The sequence below is a fragment of the Lepidochelys kempii genome, chromosome 1 (genome assembly GCF_965140285.1).
Source record: "Lepidochelys kempii isolate rLepKem1 chromosome 1, rLepKem1.hap1, whole genome shotgun sequence".
Lineage (NCBI taxonomy): Eukaryota > Metazoa > Chordata > Testudines > Cheloniidae > Lepidochelys > Lepidochelys kempii.
This window is the reverse complement of record NC_136380.1, coordinates 349,575,689-349,598,792: the sequence shown is the minus strand read 5'-3', so window position 1 is coordinate 349,598,792 and position 23,104 is coordinate 349,575,689. Positions and strand designations below refer to the sequence as shown.

General features: G+C 49.1%; 1 protein-coding gene, 1 long non-coding RNA gene and 1 pseudogene across 2 annotated transcripts; 2 read left to right on the top strand and 1 right to left on the bottom strand.

Moving 5' to 3' along the window:
• The first annotated feature begins 3,285 nt into the window (after positions 1-3,285).
• On the top strand, positions 3,286-5,127 carry LOC144930555 (interferon-induced protein with tetratricopeptide repeats 5-like; annotated as a pseudogene).
• A 4,893-nt stretch (positions 5,128-10,020) lies between these two features.
• Positions 10,021-17,262, bottom strand: LOC140905513 (uncharacterized). Its single transcript, XR_012156872.2, has 3 exons — positions 17,244-17,262; positions 13,219-13,325; positions 10,021-13,077 (listed from the first exon to the last, which is right to left on the bottom strand). It is a non-coding gene; the product is annotated as an uncharacterized LOC140905513 (long non-coding RNA).
• A 374-nt stretch (positions 17,263-17,636) lies between these two features.
• Positions 17,637-22,798, top strand: LOC140905512 (interferon-induced protein with tetratricopeptide repeats 2). The gene is made up of 2 exons (XM_073328972.2): positions 17,637-17,902; positions 20,430-22,798. Exons 1-2 carry the CDS (start codon positions 17,898-17,900, stop codon positions 21,733-21,735), a joined length of 1,311 nt encoding a protein of 436 aa, XP_073185073.2. The 5' UTR covers positions 17,637-17,897; the 3' UTR covers positions 21,736-22,798.
• Positions 22,799-23,104: the final 306 nt, after the last annotated feature.

The window sequence follows — 23,104 nt, the reverse complement described above, 5'->3', positions numbered from 1 at the left end:
TCTGGTGGTGCCTTGTTGCCATCACTTTTGTTCCAGGACCCACGCCACTCCCAGAACCGTAGAGTCCTCTTCAGTGACACTGCTGTTAGGGGGCTTATTCCTTCACCCACTTACTTCCCTGGTCTTTCTCGCATGAACAGAGAGCAACAATACCCGAAGTCCAAAGGTGCAAACAATTCGATGTTTATTGGGGTGAACTTCCAGCAAGCATGATTCCAGTTTCCTTCCTTAGTATCCTCCTTCCCAGCTCTGACACCACAGAGCCTTACACCTGTGTCCCTGATCCCATTCCTACCCTTAGCCAAACATGATTCCATCTTCCTTACTCCCATTCCCTGTTCCCATCTCCCCCTTTAGCAAAACATGATTCCAATTTTCTTACCCCCATTCCCTGTTCCCATCTCACACACCCACATGCCCACCCCCACCCACACCCAGTCACTTCCTCATTGACTACAGATTATATAGTAAAACTTGAGTTCTGCTTAGCTATACCTTAACCAATCATTTTCCTGAAATTTAACTAACCAATCCTAACATATTGTAACATGATTATGTAACCAATTATATCCCACCACCTCAATTAGTTTACACCCAGCAAAATTAATTATACAGCAGACAGGAACAATCACAGAACCAGACAGAGATTATACAGACAAACAACAGCAAAGTGGGAACTATAATGACAAAACAATGCAGAAGTGAGGATTTCACATCCCAGCTATTGATAAGTGAGTTCTTGCCAGACAGGATGCTATCAAACTAAGTTTCCTTTTACATTTTCTAGGCACTTCCCTTTCTCTGGAGGTGATAGGAATACAATCCTGTCCTGATAGTGCCTAACAGCCCAATAGCACCTTATTTCAATGTGACTAGTTTGGAATGTGAGGATGTGACCGTTCGCTTCCCAGCTTATGGCTGCCTCTGCTGCTTAGCCAAAGGCCTGAGCCTAAGCACAGGGCCACAAACTGTCACAGTAAGAGAAGGCCCTTACACTGGCAGACAGTGGTTTTGATTCTTTCTTTTATACCTCTATCTCTAGCCAAGTGATAAGAATACACCTAAATTCTTAGAGTATAGGCCTTTACAGACAGGCCTGAATATCTATATCCTAACAACTGCCCTCTGGCCGTGCCACACTCTGTATTCTCCCCCCTCCAGGGGACCCACAGTCTCTGTTCAAAAAGAAAAGGAGGACTTGTGGCACCTTAGAGACTAACCAATTTATTAGAGCATAAGCTTTCGTGAGCTACAGCTCACTTCCTCAGTTCCTCACTTCCTCTGTTCAGCCACTCCTCCAGTGGCAACTTCAGTCCATTGTCCCAGGGCCACTTCCCATGTAGCTGCAGCACCCTTTCTGCCCATACCTCAGGTCCTCAGCCTGCAGGTTGTAGCAACCAGCCCAGAGCTCTCCCTAGCTCCCCCAGCCCTTGCTTGCAGCACTGCTCTATCCCAGGTGCTGGCACTCCTTCTTCCTGCTCAGAGCCTGGTCTTCTCCCCACAAACTCCATTCGGCTACTGAACTCTGCTACGCCGTGCAGCCCTTCTTATATGCGCCTGCCAGGTCATGATTGCCTGCTTCTCTCAGCCCCTTTCTAATTGGCTGCCTACAGCTCACTCTCCGTAGGGCTGCTTTTAACCCCATTTCTGCCAGTGGCAGGCAGCCACGCCATCACACTCCCTAGGCACTTTATTCCAGTGCATAACCACCCTGACAGTCAGGAAGTTTTTCCTAATGTCCAACCTAAAACACCCTTGCTGCAATTTAAGTCCATTGATTCTTACCCTATCCTCAGAGGTTAACAAGAATAATTTTTCTCCCTCCTCCTTGTAACAATCTTTATAACCGTTTTCAAGTATATAAATGACCCTTCCCAGTCTTCTCTTCTCCAGCCTAAACCCAGATTTTTCAATCTTTCCTCATAAGTCATCTTTTATAGACCTTGAATCATTTTTGTTGCTCTCCTCTGGACTTTCTCCAGTTTGTCCACATCTTTCCTGAAATGTGGTGCCCAGAGCTGGACGCAATGCTCCAGCTGAAGCTGTATCAGCGTGGAATAGAGCAGAAAAATTACTTCTTGTGTCTTGCTTACGACGCTCCTGCTAATACATCCTATTTGTTGGGGAAGAGTCAACATGGGTTTTGTCAAGGGAAATCATGCCTCACCAACCTATTACAATTCTCGGAGGAGGTCAACAAATATATGGACAAGGCTGATCCAGGGGAAGTAGTGTACTTGCACTTTCAGAAAGCCTTTGACAAGGTCCCTCAACACAGGCTCATAAGCAAAGTAAGCTGTTATGAGATAAGAAGGAAGGTCCTCTCATGGATCAATAACCGATTAAAAGACAGGAAACAAAGGGTAGGAATAAATGGTCAGTTTTTAGAATGGAGAGAGGTGAGTAGTGGTGTTCCCCAAGGGTCAGTACTGGGACCAGGACTGTTCAATATTTTCATAAATAATCTGGAAAAGGGGGTAAACAGTGATGTGGCAAAATTTGCAGATGATACAAAATTGCATCCACAGAGTCCATAAGAACGGCCACAGTGGGTCAGACCAAAGGTCAATCTAGCCCATTGTCCTGTCTTCCAACATTGGCCAATGGCAGGTGCCCCAGAGGGAATGAACAGAACAGGGAATCCTCAGGTGATCCATCCCCTGTCACCCATTTCCAGCTTCCGGCAAACAGAGGCCAGGGACACCATCCCTACCCATCCTGGCTAATAGTCATTGATGGACCTGTCCTCCATGAACGTCTCTAGTTCTTTTTTGGCCTTCACAACAAAGAGTTCCACAGGTTGACTGTGCATCGTGGGAAGAAATACTTCCATTTCTTTGTTTGAAACCTGCTGCCTATTCATTTCATTTGGTGACCGATAGTTCTTGGGTTATGAGGAATAAATAACACTTCCTTATTTACTTTCTCCACACCAGTCATCATTGCATAGACCTCACTCATATCCCCCCTTAGTCGTCTCTTTTCCAAGATGAGCAGTCCCAGTCTTATTAATCTCTCCTAACATGAAAGCCGTTCCATGCCCCTAATCATTTTTGTTGTCCTTTTCTAAACCTTTTCCAATTCCAATTTATCTGTTTCGAGATGGGGCAACCACATCTGCATGCAGGATGCACAGCAGGGGGAGGGGTGTAACAGGCCTCGATTGTCTCAATTAAATGTCCGGAGACAGAATATTTACCTTCTGCCGACCCTCAGAATCTCCCCATTACATTTCTCTCCTGCCTTCTGACTAGAGTGGGCCCCGTTCCCACTGATACTAAGGTTATGGCTACAGTGCAGTCGCAGGTGTGTCTAGCTCAGGTAGGCATCCCCGTGCGAGCTTTAATCTAACTAGTGGGACTAAAACGAGCAGTGAAGCCGCAGTGGCACAGACCCGGATGTGGGCTAGAAACACAAGTACGTACCTGGGGGGCCAGACGGGCTTGCAGGTCCTGCACCGCCAAGCGTCACTGCTGTTTTTAGCTGTGATATCTAGGTTACGCTAGTGCCGGAAGGGCAGCCCATGCTACGGTCCCACCTCTCACTCCAGGGTAGGCACACCCTGCGGCCATTTCACAGCACCCTGGCCGTGCGAAGGGGCCTTTCCATTTACACTCGCTTTACGCTGCCAGCATGCTGGGAACTAGCCTTTGTGTAAATGAGAGTCAGGCCCTTCCTGTCTCCTTGGATAAATGGCCCCCATTGAAGTCAGTGCGAGACTCTCTCTCCACACACACATATACGTATCCCAGGACATAAATGACCCCAGTGGGCAGCCAGATGATTTCCAATGTTTGAGGGGGTTTAAGCGCACCCTGAAGATTCAATTTTCTAGATGTCAGCTCCTTAAAAGTTACATTTCTATTTAGGTTAACCCCCATACCTTACATTATTGGTCCATACTGCATTTGCAACCTTAGCTCCAGATTCACCAAGTTCTTACATGGGAAATCCCTTTGTTTTGTGGGCTCTGTTTTGTGACATCATGATGTACATTTTGGCTTGGAATAACACGCATCAAATATTCCAGTTAATAGCTAGCTTCAGCCCTAAAGGTGAACTGCACAACAAAATAGTCACTTCTAAATACTCTCACTTAGCAGCTCTGGTGCTGGAGGAGCATTCAAACAGGGAAACACATTTTGAACAAATGTTTTGTACATTGTTATTTCCCCCCTGAGAAATTCTCCTGACATTACAAAGAGGGGAGCTTTCTGTGACATAACAAATACCACGGGCTGCATCTATTGCAATGAGTCATGGGGTTTTGCAGTGTTGCTTTCTAGGACACAAGAAGTACTAAGAGGATTTCACAAAGGTTAGATTCAACCCATTCATACTGGTCCCATGCATGGGAGAGTGAGGACGTCAGACACTGAAATCCAGGCTTAGTTCTTTGTTGCCGCTTAGCAATTTGCTTTTAACCAGAAAGAAACCCTGTCACTCTGTAATCACTGCCCCATGATTGTAGCATGTAGTGGAAATTCATTCAGCCCAAATGGAGTCTCATTTTTCCCTTTCAACTAGAATTTCAAGTTCTTTCAACTAGAATTTGTAGGGAAAAAAATTTCTATTCTAGAGCGAGCAATCTCTCTGAACCCCAATTATCATCTCCTTCACTATGACCTTGGTTATTGCTACAAGATACAGTTGTGGAGGGCCAAATCCAGCAGAAGAGAAGAAATATTGGCAGCAGCTATTGAGGCCTTCAAAAAGGCTGTGCAGAAAGATCCAGCCTCTGTGTTTTCAAGGCTGGCTTTAGCTGACATGTATGGAGAAAACACACCTCACTACCGAGAAGAGATTTATCTCAATCTCCTGAGTGAAATGCCCAGCCTCAGCAAGAGGTGTTAGCGGGCAGTCTGCCGTCACTGGGGAAATTTCCTCTTGTACCAGCAGAAGTCAGTGTGGGAGGCAGCTGAGATGTATAAAGCAGGTTTCGCCATTCCAGACAACTACCCGGAGAGGCAACTACTGAAAAGGAAGTTGGAAAAGGTGGCAGAAATATTCCAGCAGAACTCCCAAACCACTGAGGCTGAGACCATACGTGACTTCATTCACGATACTGAAAGTCGTTCTCTTGAATAAAGGAGGAAGTCCACTCATGGCAACAATAGAGCAGGAGACTGGAGATGTGGAGAACATGGGGGATCCTTTCCCTTCCCTGGGCACCCCAAGACCTCCTTCTGAAGTGAGTCACTTTCCCCACCTGTGTAACAATGACATTCGTGTTGCAAATGATTCAGACCATGGCACATGCTGCTGCTGCTGCTGCTAATTATTATTAGCTACCTGTCTTGTGGTCACACCTAGGAGCCCAGACATGGACCAGGACCCCATTGTGTCTGGCCCCAAAGAGTCTACAGTCTGCAACAAGAGACAACAGGAGGGAACCAGCAGACGGACAGGGGAGCACAGGGAGACAATACTGGTCAGCGAAATGGACAGTGGCCTCAGCCCACCAGCTATCCAGCCATTGTCAAGTGTTTTGTAAGTATCACCGCAGAGGAGAGTTTAGCTTCTGATACTGAGCAGCTGTTTCTCCTCAGAGGGGACGGTGTGACCATCCTTGTCTCTACGCAAACCTACCCTCCAGCTCTGCGGCCTTCCAACATCCACGCAGAAAATAGGTGTGGAGATTCTTCTAACAGCGTTGAGTTTTTGCATTTGCATAGATGAGTGCCTGTAATGGGAATAATTATATAGACACATCTTTGCTTTCCACATCTCACCCTGACCATGACTCACATTTACATGGCACCAGTTTCCCCAGCTTGTTGTGGATCTGATTTATTGTAAATGAAGTAAAAACATAAGTTACAGAGAAAACAGAAATAAATCAGTCTCTTCCTTTGTGTTGGAACATTGCTTCTCCTGTCTCTAGACTGCATCAGGGTGAGCAGCACACACAGGACCCCACGGGCACGTCGAGCTCACAGTAAAGCACCGTGACAGTCACTAACAGAACACGAACTGTCCCACATTGAGGTGTCATTACAGGAGGTTTTGCAACAAATTGATAAACTAAACAGTAATAAGTCACCAGGACGAGATGGCATCACCCAAGAGTTCTGAAGGAACTCAAATGTGACATTGCAGAACTACTAACTGTCGTCTGTAACCAATCATTTAAATCGGCTTCTTCACCAAATGACTGGAAGACAGCTAATGTGAGGCCATTTTTTTTAAAAGGCTCCAGAAGTGACTCTGGCAATTACAGGCCAGTAAACCTGACTTCAGTACTGTTACAAATTACACCTGGTAGGACACACACACAAATGCTACGAATTACACCTGGTAGGACACGCACACAAATGCTGCAAATTATACCTGATAGGACACGCACAGTTCGAATCTAGGCTGAGGCACATAAACAAAGTCCACAACTGCAGAGTTCCCAAAAGACACTAAGTTTATTACGCTCGAGCGTGGTGCCCCCCGCTAGCCAGGAGGGGACCCTGAGTACAGATTATACAAAGGTTATATACTTTTTAGCAAAGCATGTTGCCTTCATGCATCGGAAACCTTAGCCAATAAACAAACCCTTGTCTTATCTACCACCTATCCCTGCTTGGTGCATTCCTCGTGCTATACCAGTATGTTAATTACACAGCATGGTCCTAAAGCCATGCATCAGTAACCTTTTTTATCAGGATGGGAGGCCTCACATCAAGTCCAAGAGACAGAGAGTTAGAGACTGACAAAAACCAGATACTGGGAGTCAAGGCAGGCTGGAGACAAGGAGGAGGATTTTCACGGGGATTCAGTATCTAACGATCACTCCTCCTGGTGTATGATGTGCTGGCATTTAAACAATGGTGGGCCCCAAACCAAAATGGAGTCACATGTGCTAACTTTTCCTTAACAGTACCAGGAAAACTGGTTGAAACTAACTATAGGAAAGAACAGAATTATCAGCCACATTGATGAACAGGATTTGCTGGGAAAGTGTCAACATGTATTTAGATTTTCAGAAAGCCTTTGGCAAGGTCCCTCACCAAAGGCTCTTAAGCAAAGTAAGCGGTCATGGGATAAGAAGGAAGGTCTTCTCGCAAAGAGATCTCACAAAACTGGGTGAGTGGGCAACAAAATGGCAGATGAAATTCAATGTTGATAAATGAAAAGTAATGCACATTGGAAAACATAATCCCAACTATACATAGAAAATGATGGGGTCTAAATTAGCTGTTACCACTCAAGAAAGATCTTGGAGTCATTGTGGAGAGTTCTCTGAAAACATCCACACAATGTGCAGCGACAGTCAAAAAACCAAACAGAATGTTGGGAATCATTAGGAGAAGGATAGATAAGAAGACACAAAATATCTTATTACCTCTCTTTAAATCCATGGTACGCCCACCTCTTGAATACTGCATGCAGATGTGGTTCCCCCATCTCAAAAAAGATATATTGGAATTGGAAAAGTTTCAGAAAAGGGCAACAAAAATGACTAGGGGTATGGAACGGTTTCCATATGGGGAGGGATTAATAAGACTGGGATTTTTCAGCTTGGGGGTCACCAAATGAAATGAATAGGCAGCAGGTTTAAAACAAACAAAAGGAAATATTTCTTCACCCAACACACAGTCAACCTGTGGAACTCTTTGTTGTGAAGGCCAAGACTATAACAGGGTTCAATAAAGAACTAGATCAGTTCCTGGAGGATAGGACCATCAATGGCTATTAGCCAGGATGGGCAGGGATGGTGTCCCTAGCCCCTGTTTGCCAGAAACTGGGAATGGGCGACAGGGGATGGATCACTTGATGATTCCCTGTTCTGCTCATTCCCTCTCAAGCACCTGGCAGTGGCCGCTGTGCGAAGACAGGAGACTGGGCTAGATGGACCATTGGTCTGACTCAGTATGGCCGTTCTTATGTACTTAAGAGCCAAGGCTGAAGTTTCACAAGTGCCAGAGCGGTGTCAGTGAGAAGTAAATGAGAATCAGGCCTTGTGACACTTTACTACGTTTTCCGTCTGTTGCTAAGGGCTTGTCTACACACAAACACGGAGCTGCTTTCGCTCCATTGGTACAGCCCTCCAGGGTGGCTGCCACTGTTAGGCCACTTGTCCCCGCCATGGTTGAGGTCACCTGTGCTAGACGCTTAGCAGGCTGCTGGGATTGGCTCCCAGAACTGGATGGGTGTATTTCTGATATCCCTCGGCAGAGGTGCCGACTTCCTGAGTTCCCCAGGGGGCGGGCTCAACCCCTTCCCCGCCCCAGGCCCCACGCCCACTCCAGCCCTTCCCCAAGACCCCACTCCTACCCCACCTCTTCCTGCCTCCGCTCCTCCCCCTCGCCCCAGCACCTCCTGCATGAGGTTACTATTAGATCAGCGTCTCCAGGTCCTGTCCCCCTGAGCTGGTCTCTTCCCACCCACTGCCCCACGGCCCTTTGCCCTACTCAGGCAGTGGGAGAGAGTCGGGGCTTCTCTATTGGGTTTAGGTGTTTCTATGGTGCCTTATCATCGAGATCTCTTCTTTCAGGGACCCAAAGGCTTTTCTCCCCTGTCTCTGCAGTACAGACGCTGGAGGTGGACAGATCGCTCCCTGTATCACTACAAAGCTTGGAACACCGGGGAACCAAACAATGATCATGGTGTCGAGTACTGTACTGAGCTGCTGAATTACAGGGGTAAGCAGATGGTTCAAACACACATGCACCAACAAAGCAGCCAAGACAGGACCCTAGCCACACCCTCCAGCTCTCTCTGTGGAGATGGCCCCCTGTCCTGTCAGCCTGCCTGTCTCCCTCAGCTCACACTGCCACTCCCTCTCCTCTCAACTCACCTGGTAACTCCTCCCCCACGCATCCCAGTTTGAGGTTCAGCTCCAGTCAAAGGCAGGCCATACAGTACATTTGGCCCCAGACAATCAGTTAAACGGAAAGACCCAAGCAGAGCTATTGTCCACTAGATGATGTGCAGGCAGGGTATGGGTTCTTCAGTTGGTGCCTTTGGCACCCTGATTCTGGAGGCAGCCGGGGGGCTATTTTGGCCCCGGGGCAATTTAGAGCAGCCTCAGGACTGCTTTGACAGCGGCAGTAACAACCTGGACGGCCAGAGCACAGGAGCTTCCGCCACATCCCAGCCTGTCCCCTATGCTGGGGAGGCCAGGGTTGGGCAAAGGCAGATGTCTCTCTTCTGGGTTCCCCTATGCAAGAGGAATCCCCAGCTGGCCATTTAAGCCAGCTTTCTGCTGTCCATGTTGCTGGAGTGGCGTGGGGGGTGGAGCGGGGCTGTAGGTCTCATCCCATTCACTGACAATAGGACAGAGAGCTGGGTGAACAGGGAAAGCTCACTCGCTAATTCATGAATTAGCCCCATTCTTCATGGGGCTCTGCTAGTCACACAGATTCGCCCAGCCTCAGATGCTCACGAGTCTGAGTGTTCTATTCCCAGCCCTGCCACTGATCTCCTGGGTGACCTTGGGCAAGTCACTTCCCCACTGTGGGCCTCACTTTCCCCTCCCACCTCTTGTCTCCTTAGACTGTGCACTCTCCGGAGCAGGGATTGTCTGTTAGTATGTGCATGCATAGCACCTAGCACCAAGAGGCCCCGTCGTGCTCTCATCAGACATATTCCAACACAATAGAAGAGGGTTGTGACGGGTTGAATCACAGAAAACCCCTTGGGGCTGCCAACTGATGTGCCAAGACTACTTCTGCCCCTGTTTTCCCTGGCAGCTTGGGACTTCAGTGCCCTGCCTGGTTTGAGCCAGACATGCTTACCTGCTGCAAACACAGGCCCAGGTCTGAACCATGTCCCCCAACAGCTGCAGGCTTAACTGAAAACAGCTTAAGAAGTGTTCCTGTCTCTAACACTCAGATGCCCAGCTCCCAATGGGGTCCAAACCCCAAATAAATCTGTTTTACCTTGTATAAAGCTTATACAGGATAAACTCATAGATTCTTCGCCCTCTATAACACTGTTAGAGAGATATGCACAGCTGTTTCTCCCCCTCACCCCCCCCCCAACCAAGTATTAATACATAATCTGGGTTAATTAATCAGTAAAAAGTGATTTCATTAAATACAAAAAGTAGGGTTTAAGTGGTTCCAAGTAGTAACAGACAGAACAAAGTGAATTACCAAGCAAAATAAAATAAAGCACACAAGTCTAAACCTAATACAGTAAGAAAGTGATTACAGAGGAAACCTCACGCTCAGAGATGTTTCAGTAAGCTTCTTTTGCAGACTAGGCTCCTTCTAGTCTGGGTCCAGCAATCACTCACACCCCTATGGTTACGGTCCTTTGTTCCAGTTTCTTTCAGGTATCCCTTGGGGTGGAGAGGCTATCTCTTGAGCCAGCTGACGACAAAATGGAGAGGTCTCCTAGGGGTTTAAATAGACTCTTGTGGGCGGACACCCCTCCCTCTCTCTATGTAGAATACAGCTACAAACAGGAGTTTTAGGTCACATGGGCAAGTCACATGTCCATGCATGACTCAGAACTTACAGGTAGCAGCTATTGTTCACATGCTACCTTGAACGTCCTCAGGTAGACTTCTTATGTGGATTGGAGTCTTCCAAGATCCATTGTCTGTTAAGTGTTTCTTGATTGGGCACTTAACTTGCAAATTCCTTTCTAACGAAGCTGACCAAATGCCTTACTAAAGCTACTTAAAATCAAACAAGTACACAGCCAATATTCATAACTTTGAGTACAAAAATGATACATGCATACAGATATATTCAGTAGACCATAACCTTTGCAGAGATATGTTACCTAAAATATATTCCAGTTATGTCCTATTTACTTTCATAAGCAGATTTCCATAAAGCATTATGGGGTGCAATGTCACAAGGGTCTTCCACTATCACTCTTACACAGCATCTCTCATGGAATGATGGAGCCTGTCCCTGTCTGAGACACATGGGCCTTCATCTCCAGCCTCCTCATCCTTGCAGCCTCATGCACAGGAGCTGGGGTCTTCTCTCAGCAGTGTGCAATGAGGAGAGACATCACTATAAGGGCAGGAATGGCCCCACTCGCCCTTCCATTGCCCCAGTGATTGGTTTTGCCTTCTACATTTTAAGAACTGGAATGATAAAGACTGTCATACGAAAAATGGCTACGTTTGCAAGTATCGACCCTAACGAGGAGAGTCGCTCGCCTGCGCCTGAAGGGGGAGCTCAGCGCCTCGGATGCAAAAGAACTGGGCTCCTTGGGCATGATCAGACAAGGTCCCAGACTTTCCGATGCCTTTGCTGCATCAAGGGACAGTCCTCTCCCTCCCTGAGAGACCAGATCTCACTTCCCCAGCTGCAAACTCTCTTCTCCGAAGTGTGTCTGTTCTAGTTACACTCCTGCCCCTTCCCCTCAGTGGCTGCAGCCCACAACAAGAATAAACTCTCCTGAGCATGCAGTTCTGTGTGTGTCTCCTCTGTCCCAATCCTGGCCCTGCATAGAGGCATCCATCCAGCCCCCTCTGACTGTGTTCTGAACTGCCCAGATCTCAGTGGAGGAGAGGAAGGGGACCCTCAGAGGGAGGCAGGATGGGCCTGGCCTTTTGGATAAGGGACAGGACTTGGTCTCCCTCTAGATATCTGCAATAACCAGAGTTTCTTCTCTCTTCTGGCCCACCCATCTCCTCCTGATCTCATCTCCACTCAGACACACAAAGCAGGGACGTTTCTAGCGGTTGTGTAAACATCAGGCCCCACCAGAGCTGGAAGCATTTGCCACAGTACTAAGCAGGCTGAGGTCCCTGAATACCACCCCTTGGACCTTTTTCCAACTGGTCAGTGTTGGACAGTGACTGGGTTATGTTACTATTCCTGGGGGAATTCTGCACCACTGTGTGTGCAGAAAACATGCCCCTGCCCCCCACACTAAGCCCTTCCACACTTGGATCCTGCTGGGCTGAGCCTGCCTGCCCACACCTGGTGTGCCCGGTGCAGAGGGGCAGGGCCCTGGGAGTTTCGGGGGAGGTCCAGCCCTTGCGCTGTATCAGGGTCCAGAGCAACCTCACTGCCGAGTCCTGTCCTGGGGGGTCGGGGGGTGCTGCAGCGTGATCTCCCACTTCCGTGCAGCCAGTGGCCTGTGCTCCCCACTGCCACACTGGAGCATCCACATTTACTTATTAACAAATAAAATTTGCAGAATTTTAAAATACTGTGCACAGAATTTTTATTTTTTTGGTGCAGAATTCCCTCAGGAGTAGTTAACACCTTTGGCCCATCTAAATTAATACAACAGGCCCTGACCTGAGTGGCACCTCTAGGCGTGGCCTACCACAATGTAACTTCAGCCTTCTGCATGGTGGAGTCAGCAGCACCCACACAGGTTCAATATCTAGGGGTTCCTCCTAACACTGCCACAAAGAACTGGCTCGAGCCCCCCCACCGCAGTAATCTGGGAAAACTTAACACCGCCCCGGGCGCCTCCAAGAGACAATACGTCCCCACTCACAGGCACTGACTCTGTGTTTTACAAAAGAGAACTGCTATTGAAAGGGAAAGGGAACCCAGCATTAGTTTGGGAAAACATCACAACCACATTCAAACACATGTGATCATAAGCCAAGCCAACCCCACAGCACACTTTTGTTAGGTGGGTTCATTTTCGTATGTTTTGTGACTACAGGAATCCATGTTGGTTTCAAAATGGAATTTTATGCCCACGTGAGCTATAGGTCCATTTTCCCGCTCTTTTATTTCTCCTGGAGTTGTAAACAACTTCCAGTCAGAATTGGTTTTCCTAAGGGGTTTCCCAGAAGGGGCTTCCCGCCTTTTCTAAGGGGTTTCCCGGGCAAGTGTATAAAAAGCTGCCCCGAACATGGCCTCAGGGCTGTCCAACTGAGTGGCAGCTAGGGACGGTCATGGGTCGTGGGTCTTACCTGCAGACATCTATCCATCCTAGGGATTTTCCTCCAACAGCTTCCTCACCTCTAAAGAGAAGAGAGGACAAGAAACAGCACTTACCTTTCTCATCGTCCATCGCTGTGCTCCTGAGCGTACCATTTGTTCTGTTTTCCTGTGGCCCCGAAGGAACATCAAGGGACTCCTTGGAGCTCCTCTCCAAAGCCTTGCCGTTAGCCAGAGGATTGAGGTCCCAAGCACCTGCTGTCGCTTTGATCTGTGAAGATGGTTTTTATATCTGTATTGTAGGGTTGAGTTTGGGGGTAATCACTGTATTGTGCAATTTTGCTCTTTATTCCCCTTCTTATTTCTCCCACTCTTTGTTATAAACCCTTCAATACACTTTATTTGATTTTACCTTTACTGATTGACTCCTCATTATTTAGGGTGGGAGGGGTCCTCTTTGCAGGAGAAGGGATCCTTCCAGATGACAGACGCTGGACAGGGAGGCCGAACCTAGGGAGACTGAAAGCATAAGGATCTCTTTTCTTATCACACACACACACTCCTCCTTTGCCTTTCAGTCCTTTTCCCCTTTAACACAGGGCAGTGTCTTTTGCCTCAGTTTCCCAGCTGCTGGTGGGAAAGTCCGAGGAATGAATGTCCCATTAGCACATCGCTCCCCTCTCCCTCCACTGCACCCCACTCACAGTTGGCTGTCCTTGGTCAGCAAAGACCCAGAGCTCAGAGGGGCCTTCATGTGGGTTCGCCTCCCACCCCCACCCAGGACGTGCATCGAGCACAACGGACCCTGCTGCCACCCTTCCCTCTGCCACCATCGGTCACCCCGGCGCTGCTGCTGCTTCTCTGCCGCCACCCGCTGCTCTCTGCGATGCCACGTTCTCAGGTCCCACCACTGAACCCAGCGCTCGGTGGGTAGCGGGAAACCTCACTGCTCAGGCGCTCTCTTTCCCTGCACCACTGTCCTTCACCAGGTCGATGGCTCGGCAGCTAGAGCTCATCATCAGTGATTTCAGCCCTAGTGACCCCTTAACAGAACAGCTCTCAATTGCGTCAAGTAGCTCTGTCTTTACACCAGGCCTTCTCACAACAAAATTTGTGGTGGCCACCATGCATCCACCAACTCTTGCTGGTGGCTGCTCTGACAATTCTTCCCAAAAGACTTAATTAACTTTAGGAAAAACAAACAAATATGCACATGGACACGTCCATGCCATTGTAATTTATCTAAATGTAGGGTTTGTATTTTGCAGACTCAATAATAAAAATAATGTACAGGTGTCTCTATTGTTTACTAGACCCAAATGCAATAGAAACACAAATAAGGTGCTTTGAACGTTCTTATCTTTTTTGTTGTTTCTTTGGCTTTTTTGGTAAAAGGTGGATGTCTGTATGACAGTTTGACCCGGACGTTGCTCCTAGTCTTGTGCTCTGGGCAGGAGCGACTCACCGTGCCAGGGAGCTGCCAAACCCTGTAGTTACAGCAACTGTAGGAAGTTTATGTCCAACCTAAACCTCCCTGGCTGCAATTTAAGCCCATTGCTTCTTGTCCTGTCCTCAGAGGTTAAGAAAAACAATTTTTCTCCCTCCTCCTTGTAACAACCTTTTACGTACTCATGTAAATACAGAAGTCTTTTTCCCCCATCCCATCACTAGATGTTAGAGGAGAGCTCAGTCACTCCCTGCTCACATAGCCACTGGGAGCTGACAACAGGAAGGGGTTCGGAGGGTTAACAGCCCATGGGGAACACGGATCCCTCCCACCAGCTGGACACCCCAGTTACTCAACCCTGCACAGAGACCAGGCATGAGGGGCAGACGCAGCCCGGCTTCTATGCCACCCAACCCCTGCAACCCTCTGCAGGGCCCCACAGAGCCAGGATCAGCCCCAGCACAGCAGTTGGGGGGGGGGGTGTGCGGGGGGGAATGTGTTCACAGGGGCATGCATGTGAGTCGTGCAAGTGTTCGCAGGAGGGGGGTGTGGGGAGGGGGATGTTCAGAGGGGAAGGGTGGGTGACGTCTCTCCTGCTGCCCCCACTCCCCGTCCTGGGCACCTGCCAGCTCTTTGTACAGAGATCAGGAAGCTGAAACGCAGAGAAATGAAACCTAAAGGGAGCGTGAGGAATCAGAAAGAGCTGGGCCGGAAACGCAGCAGGCTATGGTGAGGCCCCACCCCCTGCCAGCCTGCCTCACTCTGGGGAGAATGCATTCGGCTGGCAAGGCCTCGGGCTGCTCTGAGAGCCTCGGATGACCGGGGCTGGGGAGCCCACGGGACATGATGGGATTTTTCCCTTTAAGGAGCATTTAAGCATCTCCAGCAAGGAGCTCTCAGCTGGGAGCTGGTCAGGGCCCGTTAACCCTCGCAAGCCCAGGCCTCAGGCACCGACACCCCCCAACAAAAAGCAACCGCGGCTTTGCATCCCCTTTAAATAAATTGCTCTAGATGTGGCCCTAGGGTGCTGGCTGTTCCCCCCTCACCCCTCAATGATGGGACAGTCCCCCCTACCGATCGAGGGCAGAGAACCAGGCAAACGATTCCCTGAGTGTGTTGAAATCGGCTTTTTAAGTGTATTGTCTTTATGCTGCTGCTCCCCCTGCTTCCTTCTCCTAGGATCACAAACTCTTTATCGCTGTGTAGTCACTTTCACCCAAGTTGCCTTCCACCTTCAGATTCACAGCCAGCTCCTCCCTATTAGTGAGAAGGAAATGGCAACTAGCCACCGGCCTTCCCCCCTTTACATCCTCCACCTTCTGAAACAAAACAAAATGTATATTTAAAAAACCCTCTGGAAAGACGCTTCTCCCTCTGGGAGAGGAGAAACCAAACATGTGACAGGTGTGAGTCACAGTAATTAATGCACAGCTGGAAAGCGCTCAGACACTGCAATGAGGAGCAGAGCGTAAGAACCGATGTAGGACGGAACAGAAGAGACCCCCACACTGTCCCCACAGCGCAGTGAACCAGGCAGGGGCCCCACGGAGATAGAACGCGATCGTCTCATTGAGGAGCGCACCAGCATGCGGCAGTACAAAGGGAAGAGATGAGGCTGCACAGGGAACCTGGGTAACGATGCAGCCTCTGGCGGGACACAACGGAGAGTATCAGTTCAGGACAAATTGCTTAGAGCAGGGCAGTTACAGCCCAAGGTTGGGTTTCCTTTACTATTAAGGCACACCGAACCAGCCAAACAGATCACTTGGTCTCACCCCACTGGCTAACCATAAGTCACACAAGCAATTCCCTTCGACACTCCGGTTCCCCAGTATCACCACCAGGGCCACTCGTTATGGGGACGACTGGTTATGAAAACCAATACCCCAATAAAAAAAAACGGTTCTCCCAAACCTAAAGGACCAAGCCCCAGACCCAAGTCAATATACAAGTCAGATCTTACCCACAAATCACACTGTTGCCAATCCTTTAGAATCTAAAAGTTTACTCATTGAAAGAAAGAAATATAGATGAGAGCTAAAATTGCTTAAATGGAATCAATGACATACAGTGATGGCAAAGTTCTTGGTTCAGGCATGTCGTAGTGATGGAATAAACGGCAGGTTCAAATCAAGTCTCTGGAGAACATCCCCAGCTGGGATGGGTCATTCAGTCCTTTGTTCAGAACTTCAGTGTAGCAAAGTCTCTCCAAAGGTAAGAAACAGGATTGAAGATAAAATGGAGGGATTTCCAGGGCCTTTTATATCCTCTGCCATGTGGAAGGACACCCCTTTGTTCTTACTGTGGAAAATCACAGCAGCAAGATGGTGTCTGGAGTCACTTGGGCAAGTCACATGTCCCTGCATGACTCAATTCTTTTACAGGGAGAGCAGCCATTGCTCACATGCTACCTTGAACATTCCCAGGAAGACTTCTCATGTGAATTGGAGTCTCCCAAGGTCCACTGTCAGTTAAGTGTTTCTTGACTGGGCACTTATTGAGAATAGTCCCTTCTCAAGAAGCTGACCAAATGCTTCCCTGAGGCTACTTAGAATCAAGCACATTGAGATACAAGTACATAGCCAATGTTCATCACTTCAACCACAACAACGATAGACCCATACAGACAGCATAATCCTACCCAGCCAACTCTAACCTCTCCATAGACACCTCACACCACAACCTCTGTACAATATTTGCTGCAACTATATAACAGTGGTTGCAACAATGATCTATACGGTCACAGGTCATGTCAATAACGTCACAACCTGACTATTATTTCCTCACTTTAGAGGGTTTCATTTGTATGTGGGGGAGGCATTTTCAAAAGTGCCCAAGTGACTGAGGAGCAGGGATCACGCTGGCAGCCAATGGGGCCTGGGTGACTAAACCGGGCGGGGGGCCTTTGGAAAGTCGCACCCTGCGCGGATAAAGCTGGGGGAGGTTCGGGGAGAGGAGGAGACCTGGGGGAGCAGGTACAAAGCTCTCACCTTTGGCTAATTGCCCTGCCTCTGTCATCGCCCTCTGCTCCTCGCTGCTCCGTGCCCCAGGCAGGGCCCTGGAAGTGCGTGAGGGCGATACGAACACCCCCCGGTGGTGGGGAAGGGCTGGCCGGGGCCGGGACGCGGGCAACCGGTTCGGGGCAGGGGGCTGTGGAGCTGGTTGGGGGCTAGCAGGGAGCGCCCGCGGCGCGGTGATGGTGAGTGACCCCGTCCGTGCCCTGGAAAGCCCAGGCCAGGATTGTACGTGTGCAAGAGCGTGTGTGCACACACCCCCCCACACACACACAAACACACACACCCATAACTAGTCCCATGTCACCCAGGGAGCTGCAGGTGGCGACTCAGGCTGAGGGGACGCTGAAGCTGACAAGTGGAAGGGAAAGTTAAGTTTCAGTTTCCTTTTCTCCTGCTCACTGCCGCTTTCCGGGGAAATGCAGCTCCCCAGCCAAACCAGTGAGATCCCCAGCTAGCAACCCGCCCTGCATAAGAAGGGCAGCATCGTCCGGGCGGCCACAGTCCAGCCTGCCCGGGCAGAACTCGGGTCTCTCCCAGAACCGGGCACGTCCACACCTTGGGAAGAAACCCGGGGCACTGAAAGGAGCCGTCACCTCCCCTGGCCGGGCTGGGACTCAGCGGATCGCAATGAGGTAGGAGCATTGGGGTCGCTGGGCGGGGGGGACATTTCCAGCCAGGGCTAAAGTCAGGCAGCTTTCCACCCCCCTCTGCGCATTTCTGGGGCTGTAAATCTCCGGCTTTGAAAGCTCTGGGGCGGGGTCACTCTGGGGTAATTCTGCGTCCTGTTGACTCTCCAGGCTGGTGCCTCTCAGGGCTAGTGCAGGTCACTGTTGGCACCTCGCCCTGCGAGCTCCCCTCGCTCCACCTTCACGGAGAGCTCCCCCTCTGGCCAGCTGTCACTCCGGCTTCGCTCCGCATCAACGGAGGAGTCGGTAAGAGAGTGCCCCCCCCCCAGCCCTGTCCCCCCCTCTCCGTTGTGTTTCAGAGTAGCAGCCGTCTTCGTCTGTATTCACAAAAAGAAAAGGAGGATTTGTGGCACCTTAGAGATGAACCAATTTATTTGAGCATAAGCTTTCCTGAGCTACAGCTCAGGAAACCTGGCTGCGGGGGGGGGGGGGGGAGAGATTAACTCTGATCCCTGGGGAGCTGGAGCCAAGGGGCAGCCGGGGGGGTGGGATGGGACCAGCCCAGGAACTGCAGAGAGAAAAGGCAGCAGCAGCAGGAGCCCGGAGCTACAGCGCCGGGGAGGCTGCAGGGAGGGGAACCAGCTGCTTGCAAGGGGGGGCTCTTGTGAACGCTCAGCCTGGAGCTGAGACCACGTCACCCCACTGCCCCCCCAGCACCACCCTGAGCGCAGGGCACCGGCACCAGACCAGAGCGCAGGGACAGCTGGAGGGAGTGCGGGGGGGGGGGCGGCTATGTGTCTAGCAAGGCAGAGGGGGGAGTCCTGTGAGTCTAACAAGGCGGGGGGGGAGGATTGTTCTATTGTTCAGTGTGGTGCTTGTTCCAGGCTGACTATATTTCAGGTTCCCAAAAACACTTCCTTATTTAGTTTCTCCACACCAGTCATGACTGTATAGACTGCAATCATATCCCCCCTTAGTCGTCTCTTTTCCAAGATGAGCAGTCCCAGTCTTATTAATCTCTCCTAACATGGAAGCCGTTCCATGCCCCTAATCATTTTTGTTGTCCTTTTCTCAACCTTTTCCAATTCCAATTTATCTGTTTCGAGATGGGGCAACCACATCTGCACGCAGGATGCACAGCAGGGGGAGGGGTGTAACAGGCCTCGATTGTCTCAATTAAATGTCCGGAGACAGAATATTTACATTCTGCCGACCCTCAGAATCTCCCCATTACATTTCTCTCCTGCCTACTGACTAGAGTGGGCCCCGTTCCCATTGATACTAAGGTTATGGCTACAGTGCAGTCACAGGTGTGTCTAGCTCAGGTAGGCATCCCCGTGCGAGCTTTAATCTAACTAGTGGGACTAAAACGAGCAGTGAAGCCGCAGTGGCACAGACCCGGATGTGGGCTAGAAACAATACTACATACCCGGGGGGCCAGACGGGCTTGCAGGTCCTGCACCGCCAAGCGTCACTGCTGGTTTTAGCTGTGATATCTAGGTTACAGCTAGTGCCGGAAGGGCAGCCCATGCTACGGTCCCACCTCTCACTGCAGGGTAGGCACACCCTGCGGCCATTTCACAGCACCCTGGCCGTGCGAAGGGGCCTTTCTATTTACACTCGCTTTACGCTGCCAGCGTGTTGGGAACTAGCCTTTGTGTAAATGAGAGTCAGGCCCTTCCTGTCTCCTTGGATAAATGGCCCCCATTGAAGTCAGTGCGAGACTCTCTCTCCACACACACATATACGTATCCCAGGACATAAATGACCCCAGTGGGCAGCCAGATGATTTCCAATGTTTGAGGGGGTTTAAGCGCACCCTGAAGATTCAATTTTCTAGATGTCAGCTCCTTAAAAATGACATTTCTATTAAAGTTAACCCCCATACCTTACATTATTGGTCCATACTGCATTTGCAACCTTAGCTCCAGATTCACCAAGTTCTTACATGGGAAATCCCTTTGTTTTGTAAACTCTGTGTTGTGACATCATGATGTACATTTTGGCTTGGAATAACACGCATCAAATAGTCCAGTTAATAGCTAGCTTCAGCCCTAAAGGTGAACTGCACAACAAAACAGTCACTTCTAAATACTCTCACTTAGCAGCTCTGGTGCTGGAGGAGCATTCAAACAGGGAAACACATTTTGAACAAATGTTTTGTACATTGTTATTTCCCCCCTGAGAAATTCTCCTGACGTTACAAAGCGGGGAGCTTTCTGTGACATAACAAATACCACAGGCTGCATCTACTGCAATGAGTCATGGGGTTTTGCAGTGTTGCTTTCTAGGACACAGGAAGTACTAAGAGGATTTCACAAAGGTTAGATTCAACTCATTCATACTGGTCCCATGCATGGGAGAGTGAGGACGTCAGACACTGAAATCCAGGCTTAGTTCTTTGTTGCCACTTAGCAATTTGCTTTTAACCAGAAAGAAACCCTGTCACTCTGTAATCACTGCCCCATCATTGTAGCATGTAGTGGAAATTCATTCAGCCCAAATGGAGTCTCATTTTCCCCTCTCTTTACAGCACTCTGCGTCTGAAGGAGAAGCTGCAGGCCCTCCAGTGCCACTTCACCTGGAACTTTGAAATCAGAGACCAGGTAGATGCAGTTCACCTCCTCCAAACTCTGGCTCTCAGGATTGCCCACACTCACTACCAGAACCAGCCCACGCTCCTTGCCATGCAGGCTTATCTCTGCCACCTGCAAGGGCAATATGAAGACGCTCTGCAAAGCCTTAGAGAAGCCGAAAAGATTCTGCAAAGAGATCACCCAGATAACTTCCCCCGGCAGGTCCTGGTCATTTACGGTAACTACGCCTGGATCTATTATCACTTGGCCCACTATGATTTGGTTGAACTTTACCTGGACAAGGTCAGAAAGATCTGCAGCTCCCTGAAGAGCCGCTCTCCACATGCAGCTCAGATCCCTGAGATACATGCACAGAAAGGCTGGTCTCTCCTAGCAGCAGGCTTCCGCAATGGCAAAGAAGCCACAGAGTGTTTCCAAATGGCATTAAGAGAAGATGAAGCAAATGGGGAATTTCTTGCAGGGTTGGCAATCGCAGCCTTTGCATCATGGGATCACTCATACAATTCTACGTCTTGGAATGAAGCCAGAGAGAAGTTGGAAGACATTATCCCTGAACAGCAGCAAAACTATGAAGCTAAGGTGTATTTAGCCGAGATCCTTAAGAAATCGGATAGACAGCGAGCAGAAGCCCTCTTAGAACATGTTGTTCAGAATAGCCTGGACCCTGAGGTCCTGAGACATGCAGCCAAGTTCTTTGAACGGGAATTCGTTAAAAAAAAAATTTCTATTCTAGAGCGAGCAATCTCTCTGAAACCCAATTATCATCTCCTTCACTATGACCTTGGTTATTGCTACAAGATACAGTTGTGGGGGGCCAAATGCAGCAGAAGAGAAGAAATATTGGCAGCAGCTATTGAGGCCTTCAAAAAGGCTGTGCAGAAAGATCCAGCCTCTGTGTTTTCAAGGCTGGCTTTAGCTGAAATGTATGGAGAAAGCACACCTCACTACCAAGAAGAGATTTATCTCAATCTCCTGAGTGAAATGCCCAGCCTCAGCAAGAAGTGTCAGCAAGCAGTCTGCCTTCACTGGGGAAATTTCCTCTTTTACCAGCAGAAGTCAGTGTGGGAGGCAGCTGAGATGTACAAAACAGGTTTCGCCATTCCAGACAACTACCCGGAGAGGCAACTACTGAAAAGGAAGTTGGAAAAGGTGGCAGAAATATTCCAGCAGAACTCCCAAACCACTGAGGCTGAGGCCATACGTGACTTCATTCACGAGACTGAAAGTCATTCTCTTGAATAAAGGAGGAAGTCCACTCGTGGCAACAATAGAGCAGGAGACTGGAGATCTGGAGAACATGGGGGATCCTTTCCCTTCCCTGGACACACCAAGACCTCCTTCTGAAGTGAGTCACTTTCCCCACCTGTGTAACAATGACATTCGTGTTGCAAATGACTCAGACTATAGCATATGCTGCTGCTGCTGCTGCTAATTATTATTAGCTACCTATCTTGTAGTCACGCCTAGTAGCCAAGACATGGACCAGGACCCCATTGTGTCTGGCCCCAAAGAGTCTACAGTCTGCAACAAGAGACAACAGGAGGGAACCAGCAGACAGATGCAGGAGCAGAGGCAGACAATACTGGTCAGCGAAATGGACAGTGGTCTCAGCCCATCAGCTACCCAGCCATTGTCAAGTGTTTTGTAAGCATCACTGCAGAGCAGAGTTTAGCTTCTGATACTGAGCAGCTGTTTCTACTCAGAGGGACAGTGCAACCATCCTTGTCTCTACGCAAACCTACCCTCCAGCTCTGCTGCCTTCTAATATCCACACAGCAAATAGGTGTGGAGTTTCTTCTAACAGCGTTGAGTTTTTGCATTTGCATTTTGCTGAGTGCCTGTTGTGTGTCTATATAATTATTCCCATCTTTGCTTTCCGCACCTCACCTGACCATGACTTACATTTACATGGCACCAGTTTCCCCAGCTTGTTTTGGATCTGATTTATTGTAAATGAAGTAAAAACATAAGTTACAGAGAAAAGAGAAATAAATCAGTCTCTTTCTTTGTGTTGGAACATTGCTTCTCCTGTCTCTAGACTGCATCAGGGTGAGCAGCACACACAGGACCCCACGGGCACGTCGAGCTCACAGTAAAGCACCGTGACAGTCACTAACAGAACACGAACTGTCCCACATTGAGGTGTCATTACAGGAGGTTTTGGAACAAATTGATAAACTAAACAGTAATAAGTCACCAGGACCATATGGTATCACCTAAGAGTTCTGAAGGAACTCAAATGTGACATTGCAGAACTATTAACTGTCGTCTGTAACCGATCATTTAAATCAGCTTCTGTACCAAATGACTGGAGGATAGCTAATGTGAGGCCATTTTTTTTTAAAGGCTCCAGAAGTGATTCTGGCAATTACAGGCCGGTAAACCTGACTTCAGTACCGGGCAAACGGGTTGAAACTATAGCAAAGAACAGAATGATCAGACACATCAATGAACATGATTTGCTGGGGAAGAGTCAACATGTACTTAGATTTTAAGAAAGCCTTTGATAATGTCCCTCGCCAAAGGCTCTTAAGCAAAGTAAGCTGCCATGAGATAAGAGGGAAGGTCTTCTCATGGATCAGTAACAGGTTAAAAGATAGAAAACAAAGGG